The 19,531-nt window shown below is 43.6% G+C and overlaps 1 protein-coding gene across 1 annotated transcript in view; it reads left to right on the top strand.

The window, feature by feature from the left end:
- The window catches only part of FRAS1 (Fraser extracellular matrix complex subunit 1), a 502,478-nt gene extending 482,958 nt beyond the window's left edge, over nucleotides 1-19,520 (top strand). The window contains exons 70-74 of the mRNA XM_081584176.1: nucleotides 442-558; nucleotides 7,026-7,192; nucleotides 10,979-11,184; nucleotides 12,976-13,122; nucleotides 15,529-19,520. Coding sequence (XP_081440302.1) covers nucleotides 442-558; nucleotides 7,026-7,192; nucleotides 10,979-11,184; nucleotides 12,976-13,122; nucleotides 15,529-16,122 — 1,231 coding nt within the window. The 3' untranslated portion in view covers nucleotides 16,123-19,520. The remainder of the gene's footprint in view (nucleotides 1-441; nucleotides 559-7,025; nucleotides 7,193-10,978; nucleotides 11,185-12,975; nucleotides 13,123-15,528) is intronic.
- Nucleotides 19,521-19,531: the final 11 nt, after the last annotated feature.

Below are 19,531 nucleotides of genomic sequence, written 5' to 3'. Positions count from 1 at the left end.
CTCAGTCACATCTCAGTAAACGAAAGTTTTTGCAGTCCAGAATGTGTAACAGGGTGTCAGTCAGCAAGAAACACTAAACAGACGTTGTCAAGTCAATTTCACTGGGGTGTAAAAAGGATGTGGCCAGGTCTGTTTTGCCCTCATGGGAGCCTTTTAGATTTTTATCAACAATGTGCCTTTCTCAGCATTTCTCATGGAAAGGACTTGAATAAATGAAAAGAATTCTATTTAACACCTCTGGCTAGTACTCTGAAGTGTGTTAGAACAATCACAAGTGTGATGAATTCCTGAAAATCATGTCTGCAGACTCCTGAAGTTCTCGGTTGGATGCTGAGCACAAGTATCATCTGAAAACTTGTCTACTGAAGTCAGGGTGTTTCTGGGTAAGTAAATAATCTCTAAATCCATCTCTCTAACCATAATCTGCCTGCTTGTTTCCAGGAAGGATTACTCCGGGGAATACACCATCTACCTGATCCCTTGCACGGTGCAGCCCACACAGCCATGGGCGGACCCAGGAGAAAAGCCTCTGGCCTGCACTGCACACGCCCCAGAGAGGTAGGGAGAGAGGATTGATCCTAACTATTTGTGAACTTACCTACTCACTGACATTTATTTGTAACCCTGAATCCAATTTTCATGGTGCTATCCAGATTGTTCCCTGACCTGCAGAGTGATGAAATAGCGGTCATCTGAGCCACATTCTCAGCTCAGATTTCTCATCCTGTGAACAAGTGTCCCTTTTACAGTCCATTTGCTGCCAGGTTTTTCAAATTTTTGTCCCTCACGTTGGTGATTTTGCTGTTTAAAATGGCTCCCCAGCAGAACACCGAAGTGCTGTCTTGTTTCCTACATACAAGAAGGCGGTGATGAGCCGAATGAAGTGTTAGATGAGCTTTATTCAAGCATGAACTTCAGTGCTGTCACCATGAGTTCTATGCTAAGGAATCAACAGTATATATCACGTAAGGTGTCTTTAGACAGACACCTTATATGTATAAAACAGAGTTAGATATTGATCACTGATGAAAATGTTGAGAGGAGAGGCTGCAGGAACTTGACCCCTGATTTCCCCCCAGGGGCAGCTGTTCACAATTCATTCATTCCGTGTTCATTGCAGCTTTATAGAATGTAACTACCATGAATAACAAGAATCAAACTGCCCATCAGCCCATCCCCACCTCTGACCTGAGCCTGTCCTCGTTGTGCCGATGTTCATTCATTCGGCCCGTATTTATTCAGCTCTTATTCTGTCCTTGCCTCTAGTCTCAGCATGGAGACTCTAGCAGAGGATTAAAAGTTAACCTCTGCTCTCAAGCAGTGCATATAGTCTAGTGCTGCCTTTCTAGGAGCTGAGCAGAGTGACTGGAAAACATTTCAGAGAGAAGGCACTGAAAACAGAATCTGACAATATCATTAAGAGAAGATGATTTGGAATGTGACTTTCAAATTAAGCGTCTGTGACTTGGACATTGGATTTAGCTATGCAGAATTCGTCCGTAATCTTGATTAAGGTCAGGTTCAGTGGACTGAGGAGGATGAGGCCTGATTAGAGTGGGTTCAAGAGAGAGAGGCAAGAACGTGGAGATAAAAGGGACAAAGCAATGCTGGAGGAGTTTTGTTATCAAAGGTTTCAGATAGCGGGGCATTAGTGGGGAGAGATGAAGGATGGAAGGAGGTTTTGTTTGTGTGTGTTTTAGGTGCAAGATATTTCAGGATGTTTGTGTGCTGGTGAGAATAACCCTATTGGTCTGTTGGGGGAAACAGACAGTGCAGTGGGAAGAGGGAAGATGTGCAGAGCTAGGTCCTCAAGTGGAACAGGGGACAGACCCAGACATGCAGGGATGGGCCAGCCTTAGCCAGAAGCACAGACACTTCATCTGCTAAGAAAGGAAGGCAGGCACAGTCTATGGATACAGGTGAAGGGAGAATTAGTAGGTTGGGAGGATAAGGATGACCAAGGAGATATCTGATTGAGTCTGTTTTCTCCATAAAATGAGAAGTCAAGCATAGCTGGAAGTAAGGAACAGTGAGATTTGAGAAGAAAGGAGGAAGTGAAATAGAGTCATCTCTGAGAGTGGAAAGTAAGTATGGTAGAGAGTTACAGACACAGCGGATCAGCAGTGCTGAGGGCCCTATTGAATTTTTTTTTTCAAAAAAAACATTTATTTATTAACTTGTTGGCTGCATTGGGTCATAGTTGCAGCTCAGGGGATCTTTCGTTTCAGGGCACGGACTTCTGTCTAGTTGTGGCATGTGGACTTAGTTGCCTGGAGTAATGTAGGATTCCCCGACCAGGGATCGAACCTGAATTGGGAGGCAGATTCTTAACCACTGGACCACCAGGGAAGTCCCTGAATTGTCTTTATCATTTTGTATTTCCACCAGCAGTGTATAAAGGTTCCACGTGATTTGCTTTCTACTCAGCATTTAGTATTGTCAATCCTTTTAATGTTAACCGTTCTATATTAAGTATGAACTGATACCACATTGTGGTTTTAATTTGCATTTACCTAATGACTAATATTATTGAACATCTTTTCATTTGCTTATTGGTCATTCTCTTACCTTGTTTGGGAAGTATCTATTCAAATATTTTGACCATTAAAAAACTGGATTATCCAAAAAAAAAAAAAAATTACCATTAAATTGCTTATTAATGTAAGATGACTAGTATGTGTTTAAAGTCCATACAATTTGATCAATTTTGACATATATGTACTTGTGAAATATCACTACAATTAAGATAGTGGTGATGTCCATTTTCTTCAAAAGTTTCCTCATGACCCTTTGTTATCCCCCCTCCCATCTCCTCCCCACACCCAACCCCCTCGGTATCTACTGATCCTTCTGTCGTTACAGATAAGCTTGCATTTTCTACTAACTTATATAAGTGGCATCACACAATACGAATTCTTCTTCTCTGACTTCTCTTGTTCGACATGATTATTTTGACTCACTCATGGTTGTGTGTATCAGTAGCCTGTTCCTGTTTTTGCTGAGCTGTATGCCATGGTGTGCACATACTATAGTTCGTTTATCAAATGAGTTAGTTGATGGACATTTGGATTATTTCCAGTTTGGGCTGTTATAAATAAAATTACTATAAACATACATAGATAAGCCTTTATATGGACACATGCTTTCTGTTTTCTTGTGTAAATACCTAGGAGTGGAGTGGCTGGATTCTATGGTATGTTTAACTTATGAAACTGGCACACTGTTTTCCAAAGTGTTTATAAATGTGTAACTGTGTGTGTATCCCCACCATGAGTGTGTCAGTTTTCCAGGCCTTCTGCATCCTGGTAAATGTGGTTGCAGAGGGCCTGGTGTGGTTGAAGAATTAATGGGTGGGATTAAAAGAGGTGAGCTGGAAAGACAGGAATTGGTAGGTAGAGAGTGAGATGTTTGAAAGCGAGGTTTTATGGAGGAGGTGCCTAGTAGGATGGTGGAGCATAGATGGCTGCAGTGGAGAGGAGCTCTTTGGAGGTAAAGACATCAAGGAACTGAGAAGCTAGGGGGGTAGATGTTTCATTTATTGAAATCATTGAGACTGAGGGCAGGAGTGATACAGGAGAGCCTGTAGTCAGTCAAGTATGGGAGGGACAGTGATCAGGAAAATGGTGGCTGGCTGTAGTAAGGAAGAACAGAGGGCAAATCGTCTGAAGAGATATGCTGGGGAATTTTTTATTCATGTAATCAATTTTTATTTTATTTATTTACTTCTTACTTTATCATTTTGGCTGTGCTGGAAGGCCTGTGGGATCTTAGTTCCCCAGCTAGGCATAAAACCCGTGCCCCCTGCATTGGAAGCACAGAGGCATAAGTACTGGACCACCAGGGAAGTCCCTGTAATAAATTTTTTAAAATTATGAAATGTTTTAATACCCAGAAGACCATACATCATGGATATATAAAACCTCAAGAACATTACCTAGTAAGAATTATAACTGTAGTGAATTGAGTATCCCTTGCACTTTGATGCTGATGATAAGTGAATAATAGTAACTACCAGTGGTATTAGTGACCATGTATGGAGTGCAGACTATGTGGTGGGCTCTGTACTAAGCTCTTTTTTTTTTTAATTTATTGATTTATTTTAATTGAAGGCTAATTACTTTGCAATATTGTAAATTCAAGTCTCATTACAGTGATCGCCCTCAAGATTGCTTACGGTATTTCCACTTTATAACTAATGAAACTGGGAGTCGAAAAAAAATAAAGAAAACATTCCTGGTACCTTTTAAATACCCTCAATGCCCCTTTCAGTTGCACTTTCCCCAGCTCTCCACTAAGTTAACCACTAGCCTGGTATTTGTGCCTATCATCCCTTGTTTTGGGCTTCCCTGTTGGCTCAGATGGTAAAGTGTATGCCTGCAACGCGGAAGACCAGGGTTCAGTCCCTGGGTCAGGAAGATCCCCTGGAGAAGGAAATGGCAACCCATTCCAGTACTCTTGCCTGGAAAATCCTATGGACAGAGGAGCCTGGTGGGCTACAGTCCATGGGGTCGCAAAGAGTCAGACACGACTGGGAGACTTCACTTTATCCCTCGTTTTGGCTTATGGTTCACCTCATATTTAGGTCTTCCCTGTAGCTCAAACAGTAAAGAATCTACCTACAATGCAGGAGACCTGAGTTCAATCCCTGGGTCGGGAAGATCCCCTGGAGAAGGGAATGGCAATCCACTCCAGTATTCTTGCCTGGAGAATCCCATGGACAGAGGAGCCTGGTGGGCTACAGTCTGTGGGATGGCAAAGAGTTGGACACGACTGAGCAACTAACACTACTACTACTCACCTCATTTTTACTTCTACATGGTTTTGCATATTTTTGAACTTTATATAAAATTTTCAGACTGCATGAATTCTCTCTGTGGCTTTTTCTTCCCCTCTCAGTGAATCGTTTGTTGATTCGTAAGTGAAATCAGCACGAAAATGTTGATTCATGTCACTGCTGTTTGTCTTTCACTGCATGAAGGTAGTCTCCATAGGAATTGCCACCAACATATTTGACCACTCTGGCTTATAATCCCAGATTCTCTCTATTATTCTATGTGTCTCTATGTGTCTCTTAGTTAACGTGTGTGAGAAGTTTCTCCAGGATAGGTGCTAGATTTTTTTTTTTTTTAGAAGAGAGAGGAATAATGGTTTGAAATGGCAAAAAAGAGCAAAAAAGTCATTAACCCCACTTCTAATCCCAGAGTTGGTGAATGTGGAAGTCTGCAGGGTGAAGAGTATTGTTGGGTGACTGAGGCCTCAGGGTTTTATGTCCTTGTCTTCCATCAGGGAGATCCTTACCGGTGGGTTCCCCATTATTCCCAGGGTGACCCTCTTTAGGCCTAACTTTGTATTTGATCATCTCCACATCTTTTTATATGTCTCTGTATGGATGCAATACGACTCCAAGACATACAAAAATATCAAGTCTGACTCAGGAAATTCAGGCTTAATTCAAAAGAATTGTGTCTCCTATTATGCCTATTTTTGTGAGGTCATTATAACCTTATAAATGATCATTATCATCATCTCAATCTCATTATTCATCCTTTTTAATCAGTAAGTATTTATTCAGTGTCTTATGGCCTGGCACTGTGTCGATTCTGGTAACACCAACATCAATAGGAAAAACCTATTTCCCTGAGTCAGGTAAATGAAGTCTTGGTACAATTAATAGTTATATCAAAGCTGTTAAAACAGGGTCAGCCTTGTTTTTTGTGGGTTTCTCCTGTACCCTAAACTCCTTTCATACCTCAGCCCTCTCAAATCTACCCCCAGAGCAGTTCAATTAAAAGTAGGGAATGGTCAGATGGACTCAGTTGGAAGAATGAAGCATTGAAATTACCACTTGTGCGTTGTTGTTCAGTCACTAAGTCCCGTCTGAATCTCTGCTATTCCATGAATTGCAGTATGCCAGGCTTCCCTGTCCTTCACTCTCTCCCAGAGTTTGTTCAAATTTGTGTCCATTCAGTCAGTGATGCCATCAAACCACTTCATCCTCTTGTGCATTGTTCTTTAACAAATATATGTGTTAGGAGCTTGGCTAGGTACAGTGGTGAGCAGATAGATATGGAAACTGTAATGGGTGAATCAGACTTTGATCACATATTTAAATAGAATAGCAAGCCACAATAAGTACTATGAAAAAAAAACTGCACAGTGTATTGAGAACAAATGATAAGCGATCTGACCCAGCCTGGAAGAGAAGAGAAAGAAGATAAGCTTCCTAGAGGAAGTGGTGTTTGTGATCTGAATAGTAAGAGTTCTCTTGGCAAAGGGTGGTAGCAGGTGAGGAGGGAGCATTCCGGTAGAAGGTTTGTCAAGGTCAAAGTCAGAAAACTAAATTCATTACCACTAATCTCAATTTGAACCTCAGGGCTTTCCAGAATGAGAGGGCCAGGAAAAGCAAAGAGTGTTGAAGAGTCTAAAGACCAATTAGATTATTCCTGCTCCAAAGAGCAGATGAACCTATAAGAACTTGAACTAAATAAAGTCTCTTGCCTGTCAGTTCAGTTCAGTTCAGTCACTCAGTCATGTCCGACTCTTCAACCCCATGGACTGCAGCACACCAGGCTTCCCTGTCCATCGCCAACTCCTAGAGTTTACTCAAGTTCATGTCAATTGCGTTGGTGATGCCATCCAACCATCTCGTCCTCTGTTGTCCCCTTCTTCTCCTGCCTCCAATCTTTCCCGCATCAGGGTCTTTTCCAATGAGTCAGTTCTTCACATCAGGTGGCCAAAGTACTGGAGCTTCAGCTTCAGCATCAGTCCTTCCAATGAATAGTCAGGACTGGTTTCCTTTAGGATGGACTGGTTGGATCTCCTTGCAGTCCAAGGGACTCTCAAGAGTCTTCTCCAACACCACAGTTCAAAAGGATCAATTCTTCGACTCTTTCCTGTACCCATCTCTTTATTCACTAAATGTTTAGCACCTACAGCAAAGAGCAGGGTGGGAACAGGAGGGCAGCCCAAATGACTGATGAAAAATCAATCCTACTCTCAAGGAGCTCTTGTTTTTCTGCATTTAGATTCCTGATACCCATTGCGTTCCAGCAGACCAACCGCCCTGTCCCTGTTGTGTATTCGCTCAATACTGAATTTCAGCTGTGCAACAACGAGAAGGTGTTCCTAATGGACCCCAACACTTCTGATATGTCACTGGCAGAAATGGATTACAAAGGAGCCTTCTCAAAAGGTAAGCATTTCCTTCACCCCAAGACAGAGACTCCACTGGACTTCAGAAGCTTTCGGATAGGTCTCCTAGTATCTCTGCTTGTCGGTTTTCAGTCAGCTCTCCAGGGAAGAGTCCCCCACGGCTGGTTCCAGGGCAGCCAGTGTTTAGTCAAGGAACAGACTCATATTATTCCTTCAGGTAATTTCAAAATAAGATCATATTCTATAATAATCAACAATGTGGTAAGTGTGAAGGTGCTGATGAGTCGTAAGAACACAGGGGCTTCTAGCCAGATTCTAATGCATTGTCTAATTTTGGGTGAATTGCTTCATCTCTCAGTTCCTGAGATTGCAATATGACTGCCTACCAGCCTCAAAACTATACCAAACGTCCATGTCTTCTTCAGCAAGCTTTCTCTACTTGAAATGATTCCTCTGCCCTCTCCCTGCTCCAGACATGGCTCCCTTGACCTTCTTCTCCTTCAGGTCTCTATCTAATGCTAACCTCCCCCAAAAGACTTGCTTTGACCATACCAGTCAATCTAATATAGGTTTTCATATCTTTCACTTTCACTAAATGTTGTTCATTTTTTATAGTACTTGTCACAATTTTTAATATCATATTTCTTTACTTGTTTATTGCCTGTCTCTCCCACTAGAACACAGATTGTGATTAAATATCAAATTTGCATGTCATCCCACCAATGCCTAAGTGCTCAAAAAGTATTTGTTGAATGAATAAACTGTAGATGAATCAACCAATTATCTTTTCTTCCAGTTTCTCTCTTCTGCCTTTTTCTTACATTTAATCTTTTGCTCATATCTGAGTTTTTTTTTCTCTCATCCTAAACATATATCCTATAAGAGAAATCTCTCATCCCTACCTCTCGCTCAAACTGCAGCCCACATGTCCTCCTTTTCTTTTCTCTGAGAATCTTCCTGAAGGAGTGGAGAACACACACTGTCCCCATGGCCCTTCTTCCCAGTCACTCCTGTGTCATCTGCTGCAGGCTGGCTTTGTCCTACCTCGGCTCAGAATTCTCTCTTGTCAATGACACCAAACCTATGGATTTTGACACTTTGTTCTCTGTTTGGTTTCCTTTGCACCAGCCTTACCTGATGCCATCTTGCCTTTCTGACCACTTCCCACTCTCTGGCCCTCCATCCTCTGCCCTGTCAGTATTGCTGTCTCCACATTCCATGCTTAGCTCCTTCTGGTCTCACTTCAGTGCTCCTCTGGTCACCCCCACGGCTTGGCTCCTCCCTGTCCTCTGAACTTCCTAAGCTCCTGCTACTCCACAGCTGCTCCATGAAAATTAACCTTGTCCCTGGTCTCTTCTGAGCTTCACTTCCACACTTCCACACACAGGTTGAAACTACCAAACCTCTCCAAGTGCTGTCATTCAGACACCTTGCTGTTGTTGTTCTGTTGCTCAGTCATGTCTGACTCTTTGCAACCCCATGGACTGCAGCATGCCAGGCCTCCCTGTCCTTCACTATCTCCCTGAGTTTGCTCAAACGCATGTCCATTGAGTTTGAGCAGACTCAAATGATGCCACTCAGTGATGCCATCCAACCATCTCATCCTCAGTCCCCCGCTTCTCCTCCTGCCCTCAATCGTTCCCAGCGTCAAGGTCTTTTCAAATGAGTCAGCTCATCGCATCAGGTGGCCAAAGTATTGGAGCTTCAGCATCAGCATCAGTCCTTCCAATGAATATTCAGGGTTGATTTCCTTTAGGAATGACTGGTTTGATCTCCTTGCTGTCCAAGGGACTCTCAGGAGTCTTCTCCAACAGCACAGTTCGAAAGGATACATTCTTTGGAGCTCAGCCTTCTTTATGGTATAACTCTCACATCGTACATGACTACTGGAAAAACCATAGCTTTGACTATATGGACCTTTGTTAGCAAAGTGATGTCTCTGCTTTTTAATACACAGTTTAGGTTTGTCATAGGTTTTCTTGAGAAGTCTAGAACTGGACTCGTCTCCCCCTAGACATGTTCCTCTCACATTCACTGCCCCACTGACTGCATCATCAAGCTCTAGGTGGCCAGCCAAAGATCTCAGGGCTAACCTCTACTTCTCCTTTACCTCCTATACCCCATCCCTGATGGTAATATGATGACTGGTCCCAACTCTTAGGCATTTCTTGAGTTCAGTCCCCTTGCTATTGTTTAGTCTCTCAGCTGTGTCCAACTCTTTGTGACCCCATAGACTATAGCCCGCCAGGCTCCTCTGTCCATGGGATTCTCCAGGCAAGAATCCTGGAGTGGGTTGCCATTTCCTTCTCCAGGGGATCTTCCTGACCCAGGGATTGGGCCCGTATCTCCAGCATTGGCAGGTAGATTCTTTACCACTGAATCACCAGGGAAATCCTCAAGCCCCTTGCTTCACCACTATGTTTTCGTTCATTTGCTTGTTTTTACCATTGTTTGAATTGGATTATAGTTTCTTTGCAACGATGTAATGAATCGGCAGACTGGGATTGACATACATACTCACTGCTATATTTGGATACCTATTTCTTGCTGGAGCATTACAATAACTCTCTACTTGTACCTCCAGTCTCTCTGTCATTATTCTCCATGTTTCTAAACTCCAGGTGTGTTGATATTAAGTCCATATTTAAAACATTCCAGGGATTTCCCTGGTGGTCCAGTGCTTAAGACACTGTTTCCACTGCAGGGGGCACAAGTTCGATCCCTGACTGGGGAACTTGGATCCTCCATGCCATGTTGCACAGCCAAAAATCTTTCTGTGTTCCCTACTACTCCTGTCCAGAATCTCAGCACAGTTCATCAATTTTCCCAGAGCCCCTCTCCCGCCCGCCCCCATCACTGGCCTGCCTGGTGCCACAGTAAATGTTCCGATGAGCATTCTCAGTCAGACGGATTTGTGCTCACATCCTCCTCCTGCGTGTCACAGATACGAAACATTGAGCAAGTCATTTAACATAGGGACACTAATTGAACCCATCTCTTAGGCTCTTGGGAGAACTAAAGAAGATACTGTAGGTAATGAATTTGATGCCCTAGCAGGAACCAGGAAAAAGTAACTACACCAGGACTGGTACCCTTCCAGCATTCCGTATTTTGTACATGGACTTGCTTTCACCTAGGATGCTCTTGCAGCCTCTCCCTCCCCACTCAGATGCCCCAGATGACAACTCATGGTTCAGGACAACCTCAAATGTCATCTCCTCTTTATACCCTTCCATAGCTCTCTCCAGGCAGATTTTTGTGCTATGCCCTCATTGTCAGCGCTATGCTCATTTGATGTTGTTTACCTTCCTCTGTGGTGAGGTAATGATATCGTGTGGTGGTTAACAGTGTGGGTTTTTCAAACCAAGCACCTTTGACTTTGTATCCCACCCTCACCGCTCGGTGGCTTTGTGACCTTGAACAAATCTCCTCACCACTCAATGTCCTCATCTATAAAACTGTGAGCACCACCTGAGTTCTCCCATGGGAAGGACTTAGTAAAGTATCTCGCCAGGAGTATGAGTTCAATAAATGTTAGCTGCTTTTAGCAATTGCTTCACTTGTATTTCTGCCCTCTTAGCTGTGTCTCACTCACCTTTGTATCCCTTGCACGTAGGGAATGCTTGCCCTACCCTAAATACTTCAAGAACATTTACTGATTAAAGGAAAGAATGCATGAATGAATGTGTATTTTAGGGGCAAAGGGACCCCACAGCTCTTCATACTTTTGATTCTGAAGAAGCGTGTTAAAGCCTTCCTATCCTTGACACGTTTTTTTTCCTCTTTCTTGAAGTCTGACCTAATTAATGCCTTGCAATCTTTTCAGGTCAAATCCTCTATGGCCGAGTACTTTGGAATCCAGAGCAAAACCTTAATTCTGCTTACAAGCTGCAGCTGGAGAAGGTCTATCTTTGTACTGGAAAGGATGGCTACGTGCCTTTCTTTGATCCCACAGGAACCATCTACAATGAAGGGCCACAGTATGGATGCATTCAGCCGAACAAACATCTGAAACACAGATTCCTGCTGCTGGTATGCTGTTTGTATTAAAGGGCTGACACACAGATAGATTTCCTCAGCTATAAATTTTGCCTAATGCCAAAGAACCCCACCCTTGATGGTTTCTACAGATACTGTTATTGCTTTGTTGATGTTGTCTCCCTGAGCTTAATTCTAGTACATATTACAAAACTAGTGATAGTTATGGTGGTAACAATGCTACCAAACCCAGGTCTGGCTGCTTGCCACTGAAAAGCCGATAAAAAGGCCCGGTTGGTGGAAAGGAAAGTTTACTTTATTTTGGATGCTGACAACCAAGGGGGAGGGCAGATGCATGTCTAAAGGCCAATTCTGCCCCCTGACAATCAGGGGGCAAGAGCTTTTATAGACAGAGGGAGGGGGTTACATGCAGAAACAGAATGGTCAGCTCTGACAGTCATCTTGAAACTAGTCATCAGTGGTCTGACCAGAGTCATCTTGATTGTCTTGAATACTGTTAGTCTTCAGTTCTAGAGTTCATTTGTTTCCATTTCTTTGCAATCTCAGAACTGTGGCAGTTTGTATCATGGCTACAGTCTGGTCATCATGTACTTAACTTCTTCCACCTGTTGAGGGTTTCAGTATCTACAAGACAGCTCACAGGATATGGCTCAGAATATAATCTATAGCCCTTGAGAAGGAGCTAAAGGTCCTTGACTGTGGTTAGTAACTACTTTATTATTATTTGGTCTCCTTTGGCTGTTTTCCTTTGTTTCTGCATTTTCTCACTTCTCTGATTAAACCTATTCTTTGGCCAAAGTTTTTCCACAGACAAAGGGCAGACTGAGGACTTGGAGGCAGGGGAGGGACAAGGACCAGAGGGTCCTGCTCCATTTCAACAACACAAGCTGTCACTGATGTTCTAGGAAGAGGAAAGTCTAAGACAGTATTTCTCAGGGTGTCCCAGAGACCCCTCAATATCCCCAGTATTCTTTCAGGGTCTCTGTGCGGTCAAAACTACTTTCGTGATGATATGATATTGCTTGTTTTTTTCATACTCACTCCCTCACAATTGCAGAGAGCATGCAGGTTTATTGATACGGGATCACACTTCGTATTGTGCCTAATCTTTAAAAAACATCACTTCTTGAGGTTTGATTTAGTATCAAAAAAGAATATGTACAATTATCTGAAAAAGTTATTCAAACATTTCTCCTTCTTCCAGCTATTAATACATCGCTTATGTGAGGCCAGATTGTCTTCACATGCTTCAGCCAAAACAACATATCACAACTGATGGAAAATAGAAGCAATTATGAGAATCTAGTTCTTTTCTAGCAATTTGCCAAAATGTAAAACAAGGCCAACTCTCTTTTTGGGTGGATATGAATATAGGTGTTTTCACTAAAAAATATGTTACTTATGTTAACATGTACTGAGTTGCTCATTTCTCTCTTAAAATGAATTAGTAAATATCTGTTTTTTCATTTAAAAAAATTGTTCATTGTAGCATATCACAGTATTAATTTTAATACGGTAAATATTGATAGATATAAATCACATAAAATGCAACCTTTGAGACTTCTTTAATTTTTAAGTCCTGAGGACACATAGCTTGAGAATTGCTGGTCTAGGCTATCTTAACTTGTTATGTTTCAAGATCACAGAGGCCACTAAGTGTCCTCCCCAAGAGGGCAGTGGGTGCCCAGGGGCAGCAGTCTACTTAAGGCTCAGGTGAGGGCTCCTGCAGCACCCAAACGGTGACTGCCTCCTCCCTGAGACCGCCGCTGCCAGTTCAGTGGTTCCATCTTGCTAGATCTTGTGTTTCTCTCTTCTAACTCCAAGGACCGCAGTCAGCCAGAGGTAACTGACAAGTACTTTCATGATGTACCCTTTGAGGCCCATTTTGCTTCCGAGTTGCCTGATTTCCACGTGGTCAGCAGCATGCCAGGCGTGGATGGATTTACTCTGAAGGTAGATGCGCTGTATAAGGTGAGTGTGGTGGGAAGAATAGAAGTAGAGCATCAATTCACTTTAAAGGTTACAAAGAGGAAGATGACATCATCTCTGCAATGGCAGTTTCTTTTTATAGCATTCTTGCTGGCAGGTCTTTTTATTGTTCTCAAACTTCCCGTTGTTCAACCACTAAGTCCTGTCGAACTCCTTGTGACCCCATGGACTGCAGCACGCAAGGCTTCCCTGTCCTTCACCATCTCCCAGAGTTCACCCAAGATCACATCCATTGATTTGGTGATGCCATCCAACCATCTCATCCTCTGTTACACTCTTCTTTTGTCTTCAGTCTTTCCCAGCATCGGGGTCTTAGCTTCCCTAGCGGCTCAGACAGGAGACCTGGGTTCCATCCCTGGGTTGGAAAGATCCCCTGGAGAAGGGAATGGCAACCTACTCCAGTATTCTTGCCTGGAAATTTCCAAGGACAGAGGAGCCTGGCAGGCTATAGTCCACAGGGTCGCAAAGAGTCGGACATGACTGAGCAACTAACACTCTCACCCCAAATTTTATCATCTATCCAATAGACCAAAGCAATAATAAAATTCTTTAATTCGCATATAGTCTCATCATGGCTCTGTGCAGCACCAGCTGTTTTTTACAGGCATGTGGAAATATTTAACAAAATCATAAATAGAATCCAGTGATTTAGAATGGCAAGAATTACTAGTATTTGATAAGCAAAAATACTCTAAGTTCCAGTAATAAACATGAATTTCCAAGATCAATTTCTACTCTTCTCTGTCTTCAAATAGTAAGTCATGACCTTGGATTTCAGAACTATTATCACTCTTCAGAAGTTATTTCAAAATCATGGAGGATCTCAATGGGCGGCAGATGGAAGGGAAATAAAACGCTTGATGACATAACCACTCAGAAGATGATCCAAAAAGTGTTCAGATTTAGCAAATTTTTGTCATGTGTCTGTTTATTACGCACAGAGTAGGTATTTAATGAATCTTTATTGAATGACTCTACTTTAGCTAAAATTCATCAATGAATAGTAAATTAGCATACAAACCAGTGGAAGGTCACTGGGAATAAATTGATTATTAATACTATTACTCTACTTATGTCAATAAAGACCAACAAATCATAAGCATTCATTAAGCTACAGAAACCCTAAAAGATAAATTCTTAGGGCTATTCCATGAACCAGTAGGGAAACAGAAAAAAATATTAATATCTGCCCTAAGATCACTTTAATTTGGAAATAGACTAGAACCCCAAAATGTTTGGCTCAGTTCTCTATTCAGACACCAACCATTGCTAATGCTTTTCTTTTTCTTTCTATACTTCATCAAAATCTTTATTTATTCTGTTGCAGTTACAGTGGCATACTTCCTAACCCTTAAATGCACCACTCATAGTCTTACCTCAACATTTTTTAAAGGAGGCCAGTGATAGTCTGATTTATTCTATGACTTTAAAAAAAGATTCTTTATTTAGTGGATCAGTTTCCTTTTTTTTTTTTAATTGAAATATATTTGATGTACAATGTTATGTTAGTTTCACGTGTGATATATAGTGATTTTACATTTGCATACATTATGAAATGATCAGTATGGTAAGTCTAGTAACCATCTGTACCCATACAAAGTTATTACAGTATTAGTGGCCATATTCCTTATGCTGTGTATTACATCTCATGATTTGTTTATTTTATAGCCGGAGGTTTGTACCTCTTGTGCCCCTTCATGTATCCTGGCCCCGCACCCCCTCCTTCATCTGGCAACTACCTATTTATTCTCTGTATCTGAATCTGTTTTCATTTTGTTTTGCTTGTCTTTTTTTTTTTTTAATTCTACATACAAGTAAAATCATATGGTATTAGTCTTTCTCTAACTGACTTATTTCACTTAGTGTAATACTTTCTAGGGCTACCCAGGTGGCTCAGTGGTAAAGAATCCGCCTGCCAATGCAGGAGATGCAGGTTTGATCCCTGGGTTGGGAAGATCCCCTGGTGGAAGAAATGACAACCCACTCCAGTATTCTTGCCTGGAGAATCCTATGGACAGAGGAGCCTGGTGGGCTACAGTCCATGGGATCACAAAGAGGTGGAAGTGACTGAGCACAGCCTATACAGCCTAATAATTTCTAGGTCCATCCATGTTGGCACAAATGGCAAGATTTTTTTTTATGGCTGAATAGTATTCCATTGTATGCATATATACCACATCTTTCTTTCCATTCATCTATTGATGGACACTCCAGTTGTTTCCGTATGTTGGCTATTGTAAATAATGCTGCTGTGAACATTGGTGTAGCTAATGCTTTTCTTGAAACCATTTATCTGTGGAAGCTTGTGATGGGCAGTGCCTTCCTCAGAGGTGGTCTGTGGGCGTCAGTGACATGTTCAGTTCATCTCCCCGTCTCCTCCTCCCGCAGGTGGAAGCAGGACACCAGTGGTACCTTCAGGTGATCTACATCATTGGTCCTGATACCATCTCAGGCCCCAGGGTCCAGCGCTCTCTCAAGGCCCCTCTGAGGCGCCACCGAAGGGATCTGGCGGACCCCAGTGGCTGGCTGAGCCTTGACGAGTCCCTCATCTATGATAACGAAGGGGACCAAGTCAAGAATGGCACCAATATGAAGTCCCTGAACCTGGAGATGCAAGAACCAGTTGTAGCTGCTTCTCTCTCCCAAACCGGGGCTTCTATCGGCAGTGCCCTTGCTGCCATCATGCTCCTACTTCTGGTATCTTTGGTGGCTTGTTTCATCACCAGGAAATGCCAGAAACAGAGGAAGAAGCCGCCCACGGGGGACATCTTGGAGGAATACCCTCTGAATACCAAGGTGGACGTGCCCAAGAGGGGCGCGGACAGGGTGGAGAAGAACGTGGACAGGCAGTACTGCACGGTGCGCAACGTGAACATACTCGGTGAAACCGAGGGCACGTACGTGTTCAAAGGTGCTAAAGTAAAGAAATTGAATCTGGAAGTGAGAGTTCACAACAATTTACAGGACGGAACAGAAGTTTAATGGAGGAGACCCACGTGTATTTTTTTTTTTTTCTAAAGTCATTTTTATAAAACGGGGGGAAAATACTGGTATTTTTATAATCTTGCCGATTAAAAAGGGAATACGATAGCGTTCAGTGGCGGAAGGCATACATCACACGCATCAACTCACAACTGAGCTACCTCATGAGACAAAAAACCACTGAGACCCCAGAGGATGGAAGGAGTTCTTTCCGTGGATCCCGTTAACAGTCTCTGCAGCGGCAAATTGTTCCTTCTGTAAGGCTAGTCTTGGAAAGCCAGTGTTCGGAGTTAGGACGGGACTTAGGTCACCAGAGGGAGCGCACAGGGATGTACCAGAAGGTCTCAGAGGCAGAAAGGAGAGGTGGGGTGCTTTTGGTCTCTACCCCCCAATCCCCAGTTCCAGCTCCCTTCTGCTTGCGCTCTTCCTGGGTGTCTGGACAGCAGAGTTCACATTGCTGAAGCACAGATTTCACTCAGAATTCTGGTAATCAGCACATAATGTTTGCTCATGCGTCCAGTTGACAGCCTGCACTCCTCAGCCTCCGACTTTACTTTGCATCCCCAGCCCTTTTCACCTGGGGGTTTAAACTGCTCTGGACTAGAGCATTTCTCCGAGAAACCTCAGCCTCTCCTGTCAGGCATCAGGCGTGGGGGAAACCCCCTCCCACTTTATGGAGGAGGCACTGAAACCCGGGGGAAAGGAGGGACCTGGCAGGTGTCTCAGAGCACATCAGTGATGCTCTGCACCCTCGGCCCAGGGGGATGTCCTTGTGCCCGGCTGGTTTGCACTGCAGCCAGGAGACATCCTCCCAGGCACAGGACAGCTGCCAGGCAAGATCGCTGCACTGTGCCCCTTTAGCCAGCATTGCCCATGGGTGCTTGACACTCCTACCACAGTTCCTGCTGCCCCAGGCTTTTCCCAGTCCAGTAATAGACAAGCCCTGTGCTTTGCTAGCTGTGGGGCTTTTATTTTGTTAGGGCTTCAGAGAAGTCAGTGATTCATTTGAATAAAGCCAATCAGGAGAAAGCTCAGGCCCCAAGTAAAATCGGAGTTGAGGATGCCCTGGTACTCACTGCACAAAAGTGCTAGTGCTCACAGCAGACAGAGTACTAGCTCAGCAGATAAAGGCATGGCTTCCGGTACAGTATTTCAGGGATTTCTCTTTTGGGGGTTCTTTTTTTGGTAGCTCAGGCACTTATTTTACCATATCAGCACAGCACATGACAAGGCCATGAACACATGGCTTTAAAATGATTTAGTGTTCAAATAGCAGCTTGATGATGTCGTACATAGTGTGCACACCACTTGCTTTTATGTTCAGTTTTGCTTCTGCCGAGTTGGCAAAAGCATAAGCATGCGTGTCATGTTGTTTTGAACTGGAGGCACCTTTCTGTTGTTCGAAAGGAAAAGACACTTCCCCTTCCTGACACCAGTCACACCTTCACCACTGAGCAAATCGCGGAGCATTCACACTGTGTAACGTTTGTATTAGAGTGGAGCCTCGCTCTGAGAACATTCCACACTGGAAACACTTTGGTACTCAAAGCTAGAAAGAATGAACCATATAAGGTTTCAGGCATCTCTGTTGGAGTCCAAGCTCCTTGAGAGGAGGGTGGGTGTGAGCCATGCCTTGGGTTCTCCAGCATTGCCTGGCACATCACAAGCACTCCAGGAATATGTGTTAAGTGAACAAATAAATGGTGTCATGGGTGAAGGATAGAGGAGTCAATTTAGGGCAGGGGAGAGAGAGTATGGTGCCAATATCATAAGGGCAAGTAGAGAAAAAAAAACTCTCTTCTACTTGGATCATAAAATAATCTCATTGGGGCAGAGAAGCACCACTTGACACAGGCATGAATCTGGCATGGGCTTGAGGAGGACTGAACAGAGAAGCTGGAATAGCATGTTAACAGGAGGTGAGCCTGTGAGTCAGTCTCCTGAGCAGGACAGTTGGAGGAGAGTTTGATGAGCATTCCAAGATGAGTGTAAGTTTCTAGGGAAGGGAGAGTTGGAGAGATTGGGCCCCGAACCCGATTCTCCTGCCTGCTCAGGTGCTGTGTGAGACCTGCTAGGGTGTTTGGAGGTGGAATGCCTCATGAACACCCAGAACTGGTGTCTCGTGACTGGAGAGTTCATCAGCCCAGCACAGAATTCTCTCCAGAACAACGCAGTAAAGAACCCACCTGCCAATGCAAGAGACACAAGTTCGATCGCTGCGTGGGGAAGATCCCCTGGAGAAGGAAATGGCAACCCACTCCAGTATTCTTGTCTGGAGAATCCCATGGACAGAGGAGCCTGGCAGGCTACAGTCCATGGGGTCCCAAGAGTTGGATAAGACGTAGAAACTAAACAAAAACAACCTATAATAGAAGGTTGCCAGTATTTCTGCCAGGACAGAGCCAGTCACTCATGAAGCAACTTTTGATGTAGCCTGTTGTTTCTCACGACTCCTAGATGCCTGAATGCTTGCACATGAAAGCAGCAGCTTCCCACTTGCTGGGAGAGTCTTCTGGCACGGCCCTTCCAATCCTACTGAACAGGGCACATGGGTGGGAAGAGTGTGGACAGGAGGCAGAAGGGGGCCGGTGCAGGAAGGAGTGGAGGCTGATCTAAACATGCTCCTAGCAGCCTCTGTGGAAGGGTCTCAAGTGACATGGGCTGCACGTATGCAGACCATGAGATAGTGAGTTGTCAGTATGAAAGGGAAGTCCTTGGGATCAGTTCCTCCCTTCCTTTCTATCCTCCACCCCCACCACATACACTTCGTCCTTCTCTAGTGGACGCACATATATGAAATAGGAAGTGTCCAGAGATGTAAAGCGGAGACGTACTTCTTCGATAAAGAATTTTTCATTTCATTTTATACGTCATATGAGGAAGCAGAGAATTTGCTGACTGACCTGGGATGCTATTTCAGTCAAAGCTCTCCTTTCAATTCTTCTAACTCGCTCACTAACGCCTTGTGTGTATTTTACTAACCTTTCCTTCCATGCCTTTAGGTGAAAAGGAACAAAAGCCCCTCAGGGGTTGCTATTTGCTATCACATGCTGGCTGTGAAGGTTCAAAGAAAGAAGAGTCTGCACCTTTGCCCTCTAATTGTGCCCCAGGCCTCCTGGCCTCCTGCAGATTCTTATGGGGAGATGCCGAGTGTGGGAATGTGTTTGCACAATCTTAATGATATCCAGTCTTGGTGTACCCTAGGTATTCATTCTTCTCAGATACTACACACCTGCTCAGACTTGAGTAAAACATCTGTGGTGCTGTCAACCTGATTCCTTGACACTGAAATGATTTTTGTATTTCCAATACCAATCTGTGTGTTATGAATTTCTGATTTCTCCAATAGCATATGCCACTATATAAATTTGTATTAATAAATGACAGTCTGTGTTTTATTTGCTGTGTT

The sequence above is a fragment of the Giraffa tippelskirchi genome, chromosome 1, assembly GCF_054371585.1.
Source record: "Giraffa tippelskirchi isolate mGirTip1 chromosome 1, T2T-mGirTip1v1.2.pri, whole genome shotgun sequence".
NCBI lineage: Eukaryota > Metazoa > Chordata > Mammalia > Artiodactyla > Giraffidae > Giraffa > Giraffa tippelskirchi.
This window is presented reverse-complemented; position numbering and strand designations above follow the sequence as displayed.